This window comes from Procambarus clarkii, chromosome 32, assembly GCF_040958095.1.
Source record: "Procambarus clarkii isolate CNS0578487 chromosome 32, FALCON_Pclarkii_2.0, whole genome shotgun sequence".
Lineage (NCBI taxonomy): Eukaryota > Metazoa > Arthropoda > Malacostraca > Decapoda > Cambaridae > Procambarus > Procambarus clarkii.
This window is the reverse complement of record NC_091181.1, coordinates 37,740,490-37,750,428: the sequence shown is the minus strand read 5'-3', so window position 1 is coordinate 37,750,428 and position 9,939 is coordinate 37,740,490. Positions and strand designations below refer to the sequence as shown.

At 44.9% G+C, this 9,939-nt stretch overlaps 1 protein-coding gene across 3 annotated transcripts in view; it reads left to right on the top strand.

The window, feature by feature from the left end:
- The first annotated feature begins 7,400 nt into the window (after positions 1–7,400).
- The window catches only part of LOC123759456 (LIM domain kinase 1), a 59,209-nt gene continuing 56,670 nt past the window's right edge, over positions 7,401–9,939 (top strand). For 2 of the 3 annotated variants that reach the window (XR_006773043.2, XM_045744546.2), the window contains exons 1-2: positions 7,401–7,556; positions 8,597–8,702. Coding sequence is in view for 2 of the 3 variants with exons in the window: in XM_045744546.2 (XP_045600502.1) it covers positions 7,529–7,556; positions 8,597–8,702 (134 nt within the window). In the remaining variant the exon portion in view is untranslated. The remainder of the gene's footprint in view (positions 7,557–8,596; positions 8,703–9,939) is intronic. The other variant, XM_045744548.2, reaches the window with a different exon arrangement.

Sequence of the window (9,939 nt, the reverse complement as noted above, 5' to 3'; positions counted from 1 at the left end):
GCTATTTAAAGACTCCAACGCTCCTCTACTGTCAATAAAGAAGCAGGCCTTTTTACCACATTTGACTACTTCCTGTAATCCTGCTAATACATCTTGGAGTTCATCCTGCAGAGACATTGTCAGTTAAGCGGCGTCCAATAATAGTATCTACAGTGCCGATGTCAGTTTACTCCCTGATCAAGACTCCACATCCTGCCTTACCATCCCTAGCTACTGACCCATCGCAATATACATGTAGAGTGTTTTCTGTAGGTAATTTTCTAATTATACAATCATATGTTGACCTTAGCTCTCCTATCTCATACATACTTTTTTTCTTTTGCAAGGGATTAATTACTACATCTACATTACAATCCTCCCACGGTGGTGTGAATTGTCTCTAAGGCAGAGCAATACATTATGTAATAACATCATACTTTATAACATTAGAACATAAGATACTCATATATGTTCTCTTCTTTATCATTGTTCATTACTTCCCACCTTTTGAACTGAGAGGATTAATTCATTAGCTCCCCCACCTCTCATTAATCTAATGGCAGAGGCTACATATAAATTATCTCTGAAATTCTATCCCCAATGCTCTTCAGATTCAACTCAATCCTCATTATCTCAATCACAGCATTTCTTGGGCAGCCTAAGATAATTCTCATGGCTTCATTTTGTACCTTCTCCAACTTGCCCATCCTACCTTTACCAAAACAAGAAATGACAGATGCAGCATAATCAATAAGGGATCTTACAGTACTCAAGAATATCATTCGTAGCACAGGGACTCCCACTCCCTTTCCACAGCATGCAAGGCCTTCAGAGGTTGCAATCTCTTCCGACATTGATCCAACAGTCTGTTCATCTCAGCATCCAAACTCTCATGGGGTATATCCAACATATATGCCTAAATATTTATATATATCCGCACTCTACTTTCATACATGATTAATAATAAAACTACCTTTGCCCTATCCGTCACATTCCATGCGATACGAGAGTACCTTATAGACTTCCTCCCAACACTAACATTTTTGCTTTCTCCTCACTTGCACAACAATTACTAACATCGAAGGTAATAATCTATTTTCTTTTTTATTTCTGTATTCCGTTATACCTTTGTTTCAACATTTGTCACTACAGAAGGTAGCGAGAAATCACTAGTAGTCACCGCTAACACTACTAGAAAGGGCATTTTCCTAACTATCCTCAATCATCGATACGTCATGCTCTTCCTTACTTTCTTCTACGCACGTTTCACTTTTCATTTCACGTCCTGTTTCACCACCATCTTCACCCCGTCTACTCCCCATAGCTAATTTTTCTAATGCCTCAATCATCTTGTCTAATTTTCTTTAGATATTCCAATATTTGAGTACCAACTTCCGACTTCACTATAGTGTCCTGAACCTTATCTCCACAAGATTTCATTTGTTCAACTGCATTATCTACTTTCCCTAGTCTTAATTGCTTCCGTTCCTTTCTCCCACACATTGTTCATAGGGGCTGTCGTTGGCTTCCGGCTGTTTCCTCTATGTTCCTACTGTACAATCTTTTCCTTCGAGGATACATCTATACACAGAAATCACAATAGCGAGATGCATCAAATGAACAAAAAGGCAGCGTCTGGGATGCTCTCGGACAAAGGTTCGAATCCTCGTTACGGCCTTTTTGGATTTGTTTAGGATACATCTATATCCTGCTTGTAGGACCCGTCTTGGGAGTCTCTCAGATGAGGCTTCATGGGGCATAGATCGGAACCAGCATTGTGGCTGCCTCGACAATTGCAACAAGATGGGACGAATTTTTCACCTTTTTCAATCTTGACTCTACACTCTCGCAGGTCGTGTTTCTTACCCCAATACCGACACCTGGGGTCAAACTGGCATTTCCAAGCCAAATGTCCCCAACGAGAACACTTCATGCATAATATGGGCTCCTCAATATATTTTGCAACTTTCCTGTAGCCTAGCCCTTGCACAAAAAGTCTTTCTAGAGCCTCATCCTTTACCAAGGCAACAACCTGGCTGTATAAATTACCCGAATAAACATTTGAATTTGAATATGCATGCAACTCCCCTCATCCATTGTCCACAATTTGTTCATTTGATGCATCATGCTACTGTGATTTCTGTGTGTAACAATGATTTTTTTTAACTGGGAGCAATGTTCAGAATTATTAGCACAGATGTTGCTGAATTCAACTCTAACCTTAGAAATCTAATAATAACAAAGAAACATTTATTTATTTACTGTATTTATATACAAGAAAGTACACTGGGTTTGTGAGAGTACATAACATTGGTGTTCTTACATTCTTGTAAAGCCACTGACACGCATAGCGTTTCGGGCAGTAAAGATGCATGTCTTCAGTACTAATATTGGAGTGGGTAGCACAAGATAAAGTGTGAGTTAGAAGCACAAAGAAACTATGAGGATGAAATTAGGTACTTTTTGGTTTTTATATTTGAATAAATCATAGGTTGGACAATTTTGTAATTCATTAGGGAGTGAGTTCCATTGACTGGGCCCTTTTATTTGCATAAAGTGTTTGCACAGATTTAGTGTGACTGGATATCAAAGAGATTTATTTCTGGTGTGGTGCTCTTGGGTTCCCTTACATCTACAGAGGAAAAGTTTCAGATCAGGATTAGCAAGTAGGAACAAGATTTTGTACATGTAAATAGCACAAGAGAATGTGTGGAATGAGTGTATGTTTATCATATTTAGGGATTTAAACAGAGGGGATGAGTGTTGTCTGAGGACAGTTTGTTATAGTTCTGATAGCGGATTTTTGCTGGGTGATGATGGGTTTGATGTAATTTGCAGTAGTTGAACCCCACGCACAGATACCGTATGTAAGATAGGGACAGATTAGCGATTAGCAAGTTAATTCCACATAACTTATCCCTAAGAACACCACATTCCTAGTTCTACACTAATCCCATGTGCACTAACCAGGGAGGAGTAGAAATAGCCTAAGCTACTCTACCCCTTTGAGATGTATTTTTTTTTCTTGTCTCAATAAACATACTTGAACTTGAATGAGCACTAATTACAACTGATACTTCTTCCCAAGAGTTCCAGGAATCACTCAGGACCTCTGAAAAGTGACCAGCAAAATTATGGTCAACTTATGGCCTAATCAAGTGAAGCGCTAATATAAGCCGTCAAGGACGGAGCTGCTTCAGTCTAACTGCAACAGTGGTTCAGTGACAAACGCTCTGTATATACTTCGAAACTTCAACACCATTGACATTCACCCGGTAACAGTCGACACGTCTAGTTTCTGCTCTCACAAGACGATACAACCTCTCTGCTACCCCGCCCGCATTTAGCTTTATGGACAGCTTCAAAAGGTCAGATGTAAAACAAAGAGCAACGGTTTCAAGTTAAACATGCCACAATGTAGGATAGAAAACATAAGCTGTTTTTATCACCCACAGGGCTATAAACCAGAAACTCGCTGAAGCCGTAAATGAAATGTGTTTTAACACTGCTGAATTTTAAAATCATTAGGAACAATGTGGGGACATTTGATAAGCCGCCGGCTTCCTGTCCTCGTCGAGGCCACTTGTGAGATATTGGCCTTCGGGTAAATTTTAACCTAAGTGGTTGGTACACGGGCGGGAGTGAATGCCTCCTGTCAGAGACGCTTGCAAAAGTGGTTATGTCTCTTGGTGGTGATTACTGCACAGATGGCAGCGAGTATCTCTAGGCTGATTATGTTTGCATCGGAATCAGTATCTTCTGGCTATGCCAGCATGGATGGAATATTGCCTCCTGCTGGCGATGTTTGCACAGATGGTACTGTCTCCTGTTGGTGTTGCATGCACAGATGGTGCTGTCTCCTGTTGGTGATGCTTGCACAATTGGTACTGTCTTCTGCTGGTGATGCTTGTACAATTGGTACTGTCTTCTGCTGGTGAGGTTTGCACAATTGGTACTGTCTTCTGCTGGTGAGGCTTGCACAATTGGTACTGTTTCCTGCTGGTGAGGCTTGTGCAGTTGGTACTGTTTCCTGCTGGTGATGCACGGATGACATCACTAGCATCACTTTGCACGGATTGCAGTGAGTGCCTTCTGCTGGTGATGGCTACATGGGTGGCAATCTACTAATGATCGCTGCATTGGTGCAACCTCCTGTTGATAATACCTGCATAGGTGGCATTGCCTCCTGCTGGTAATGTTGGCATAGTTTTCTACTAGTAATACTTGTACAGGGGCAGTGAGAGTCTCTTGCTGGTGAAGCCTGTACAGGTGACAGTAATAGTACTGTTCATAGCATTTTGATGTATAAATCCCATAAGGCCAAAAACTGATGTACTAAAAATCGTAGCGCCTCGCAAAATTGACGTGATGTTCTGTTTTCTATTCATGGGTCCTGGGTTATGTTAGGTCCAGGCAATTGAATGCATCAGCAGCCCGTCCTCTAAACGAAGACACAAAAGTGATTCCCAACCCGTCCTCTACTAAAGTTCATTACATCCAGCGGTCGACCACACAGACGCATTTATAAATTTTAACATGCTGTTCATTGCAAACGGGAATTTTCTCAAATATAAATCAATGATAATATATTTGCATATTGTGCATATATAGGCATAGGTTAGGTTAGGTTAGATTAGGTGTTTAGGTTCTGTTGGCGATTATTTGTATTTGTAGTACGTGGGTGAAGCATAGCGTTGTGGTTGGAACAAAATTCGTTAGTGAAGCACTTGCTCCGGAAGTGTTCGAACGAAATCAGTTGTGAGTCGTGTGTAAACTGTTTTTCATTCATAAACAGGGTTTGGCAGGTGCATGGAATCACTTTTAGGTCTTTGTTTGGAGAACGGGCTGGTATTTGTAGTACGTGGGTGAAGCATTTACAGCACTGTGGTTCGAACAAAATTCGTCAGTGAAGCACTTGTTCCGGAATTGTTCGAACGAAATCAGTTGCGAGTCCAACCCGTCCTCGACTCAAGTCCATTACATCCAGCGGTCGACCCCACAGACGCATTCATAAATTTTAACATGCTGTTCATTCAAAACGGGAATTTTCGCAAGTATAAATTAATATTATAATATATTAGCATATTGTGTATATATAGGCATAGGATAGGTTAGGTTAGGTGTTTAGGTTCTGTTGGCGATTATTTGTATTTGTAGTACGTGGGTGAAGCATTTATAGTGTTGTGATTCGAACAAAATTCGTCAGTGAAGCACTTGTTCCGGATATGTTCGAACGTCAGCAGTTGTGAGTCGTGTGTAAACCGCTTTTCATTCATAAACAGGGGGTTTGGCGGGTGCATGGAATCACTTTTGGAACTTTGTTTGGAGGACGGGCTGGCAAGTCGCAGCCCGTCCTCCAAACAAAGATTCAAAAGTGATTCCATGCATCCGGCAAACCCCCTGTTTATGAATGAAAAACGGTTTACACACGACTCACAACTGATTTCGTTCGAACACTTCCGGAACAAGTGCTTCACTGACGAGTTTTGTTCGAACCACTTCGCTATAAATGCTTCACCCACGTACTACAAATACAAATAATCGCCAACCGAACCTAAACACCTAACCTATGCCTATATATGCACAATATGCTAATATATTATAATATTAATTTATATTTGAGAAAATTCTTGTTCTGAATGAACAGCATGTTAAAATTTATGAATGCGTCTGTGGGGGCGACCGCTGGATGTAATGGACTTGAGTCGAGGACGGGTTGCGGACGTGTGTAAACTGTTTTTCATTCATAAACAGGGGGTTTGGCGGGTGCATGGAATCACGTTTAGATCTTCGTTTGGAGGACAGGCTGGTCTGGGGACGATGGCTGCTGCCTTAAACAGCCTAGTGTGAGGACGGGTTAGTTGGTGATGCCTGTATGGGCGGCAGTGTCAATCCTGCTGGTGATGCCTGCACGGGTGGCACCGAGTCAGTCCTGCTGGTGATGCCTGCACGGGTGGCACCGAGTCAGTCCTGCTGGTGATGCCTGCACGGGTGGCACCGAGTCAGTCCTGCTGGTGATGCCTACACGGGTGGCACCGAGTCAATCTTACCGGTGATGCTTGCACGGGTGGCACCGAGTCAGTCCTGCTGGTGATGCCTGCACGGGTGGCACCGAGTCAGTCCTGCCGGTGATGCCTGCACGGGTGGCACCGAGTCAGTCCTGCTGGTGATGCCTGCACGGGTGGCACCGAGTCAGTCCTGCCGGTGATGCCTGCACGGGTGGCACCGAGTCAGTCCTGCCGGTGATGCCTGCACGGGTGGCACCGAGTCAGTCCTGCCGGTGATGCCTGCACGGGTGGCACCGAGTCAGTCCTGCCGGTGATGCCTGCACGGGTGGCACCGAGTCAGTCCTGCCGGTGATGCCTGCACGGGTGGCACCGAGTCAGTCCTGCCGGTGATGCCTGCACGGGTGGCACCGAGTCAGTCCTGCCGGTGATGCCTGCACGGGTGGCACCGAGTCAGTCCTGCCGGTGATGCCTGCACGGGTGGCACCGAGTCAGTCCTGCCGGTGATGCCTGCACGGGTGGCACCGAGTCAGTCCTGCCGGTGATGCCTGCACGGGTGGCACCGAGTCAGTCCTGCCGGTGATGCCTGCACGGGTGGCACCGAGTCAGTCCTGCTGGTTATGCCTGCACGGGTGGCACCGAGTCAGTCCTGCTGGTGATGCCTGCACGGGTGGCACCGAGTCAGTCCTGCTGGTGATGCCTGCACGGGTGGCACCGAGTCAGTCCTGCTGGTGATGCCTGCACGGGTGGCACCGAGTCAGTCCTGCTGGTGATGCCTGCACGGGTGGCACCGAGTCAGTCCTGCTGGTGATGCCTGCACGGGTGGCACCGAGTCAGTCCTGCTGGTGATGCCTGCACGGGTGGCACCGAGTCAGTCCTGGTGGTGATGCCTGCACGGGTGGCACCGAGTCAGTCCTGGTGGTGATGCCTGCACGGGTGGCACCGAGTCAGTCCTGGTGGTGATGCCTGCACGGGTGGCACCGAGTCAGTCCTGCTGGTTATGCCTGCACGGGTGGCACCGAGTCAGTCCTGCTGGTGATGCCTGCACGGGTGGCACCGAGTCAGTCCTGGTGGTGATGCCTGCACGGGTGGCACCGAGTCAGTCCTGGTGGTGATGCCTGCACGGGTGGCACCGAGTCAGTCCTGGTGGTGATGCAGTGTCACACTCAGTGTTTACAGTCGGAGGCTGTGTCAGGGCGGTGATACTCTCCCACTTTCCAAGACATTTTCCTCTCCTTAACACACTACTCTACTCTTCCCTCTTCTCTTCTCTGGTCTACAAAACTGTAAAAATAATGCTGAAAAATAATTTACTTTGATTTTCAAAACAATGACTATTTATCGTTCATTTCTGAATTCAATGCGAGAATTCATTTTGTGGCAGCTTCGTTATTATTAATAAATGTAACTTTTATCATTAAATATATTAATTTCTATATTTCAAATTGTAAATGCATTATTGTGAAAACGATATAAATGATATAATGGCGTAGGTATGAAGCAGCAGGATGTAGCTTCTTCAGTGTCACAACCATTGCAAAAACATGGAAGAAGAAGAAGCCACTTCACATGGTAAACTAATATATTGTTTTCTCTTTCATTTGTCGTTACATGCACTTCATGTGTGATAATAGCATGTCTTAATACCTTACCTTCCAGCTGTGCGTGTAACAGACTAAATCAGTTCAATTTATTGGTTCTGGGATTAAGGATGGCCAATGGAGTCTTGAGCCTTCACCTCCGCCCCCATAACCCTCTCACTTGATGCCTCTAACCTCCAAGCTGGTGTCGTGTGGGGCTGACGCACGCGTCTCATCCCTTCTTACTCATGTGGTCATGTTATTACCTTGTGACTCCAGAGTTTTCAACTTTATCTCTGCCCCCTTTCCTCCTACCATAACCTTTGCCCTTGGGGCCCCACGACCTCTGTCCTCGGGGCCCCACGACCTCTGTCCTCGGGGCCCCACGACCTCTGTCCTCGGGGCCCCACGACCTCTGTCCTCGGGGCCCCACGACCTCTGTCCTCGGGGCCCCACGACCTCTGTCCTCGGGGCCCCACGACCTCTGTCCTCGGGGCCCCACGACCTCTGTCCTCGGGGCCCCACGACCTCTGTCTTCGGGGCCCCACGACCTCTGTCCTCGGGGACCCACGACCTCTGTCCTCGGGGCCCCACGACCTCTGCCCTCGGGGCCCCACGACCTCTGCCCTCGGGGCCCCACGACCTCTGCCCTCGGGGCCCCACGACCTCTGCCCTCGGGGCCCCACGACCTCTGCCCTCGGGGCCCCACGACCTCTACCCTCAGGGCCCACTCTTTTCATAACCACTTATCTGTGTCTACAATCTCAAACCAATCAATTTTTGTTTTATCAGATGGATTCATATTTTCTCATGCTGCAGTCTATATAGGTGTGAGTCATGTCTCATTTAAAACCTTAACCACTACTTAGAGGTCTTCAGTATGTACACTACAAATGTAATGTAAACTTTTTTTATACCTTGAGTCTTGCTTGCTGTTATAACTTGAGCAAGAATATTTACTTAAGTTGTTGTCCCACGTCTTATTGGTCTCTAAGAGTTACAAAATAAAGTTTATAACTAATTTTGTTTTAGATGAGAGTAACGAGGAGACAACAGTATGTGCTGGATGCATGAACGTCATCGACGAAGACGAGTTCTTCTCAGCACTCGGGCAAGATTGGCATACTGATTGTTTTAGGTAGGATTTCTGTGACTTTGTAATGGAAAAAATGTAGCCTATTGAAATTTAAAGATCACCGAGTACAGTAATATAAATTTGACAGACTATTGTTATTTGTTCAGTTTTCTCTTATTTTTTATATTGATGAATACTGTATATAGGTACCGTATATTAATTATACTGTAATCCATATGATTAATTTGTTTATATTTAATGGTGTGCTCCAGAATATGAGGATATGTTCAGGACATTGCTCCAAGTTTTGTTTTGGGTCTGTGTTTGATGTACAGTAACTGTAAACCATGATCTTGCATGAATATATGGTGGATAGTACTCTGAGGCAAGAGTTATCAGAGAAGAGTGTGAGTGGTACAACATTACAGTAGGTTGTAAGGGTTGTATATGTTACTACTAGGTCATGATGATACTAGAAAAGCACTGGAGAACATTCATTCATTCATTCATTCATTCATTCATTCATTCTAGTCCAAAATGACCTCTGTAAGGTTAATTCACAAATACTCAAAGCCCCTCCCATCACATGGACCGCAAAGTAGTGCATTCGCTAATGACCAGTTGGCCTATTATGCCAACTGCGACCAGGTCCTAGTACCAACATCACAACAGATAGGATGGCACAGTACCCAGCTCTGGGTAGATGGAGATCAGGCATCTTGTGCCTTATTTTCCCTGACAAACTGGAAGCTGGTCTGTTGGTCTCAGGTTCTCGAATTATTAGTCAGATTTCCCAATTTTAGTGTTGTATTGGCATGGGAGTTCTTGGCCTTGCAGAATTGTGCCCTGTATGTCCCTAGTCCTTTTCAACGTGCAGTCTTCTGGCAGCCAGGTGTCTGGGTTCTCTAATTCCAGTACTACAACATCTCATTGTAGCATATTTTAAGGGGTGCACTTGAACGAGCAATGTAATTAGGTTCTTTACCCACCAGAAACATTTCTTTTATCTCTAGTTTTGAAAATCTTTGTATAGCTCCAGTTTTTTCTACTAAGAAGTAGACATGTATCTCGGCTCTATTCTGGTTCATATGCTCTTGTATACATTGCACTCTTACCCTTAGGTGTTCCTTTACAACAGTGTCTTCTCTTTTTATGTCTTCCAATTAAGTACAATTCATTTGTACAATTCCATGTACGGTATTAATGCCTGTATCTTCCAGGTGTTTTGCAGAGTATTGTAATCAAGCCAGCTAAAGGTGTACCCTCGAGCAGAAGAACTGTAGATGTGTCTCACATACAA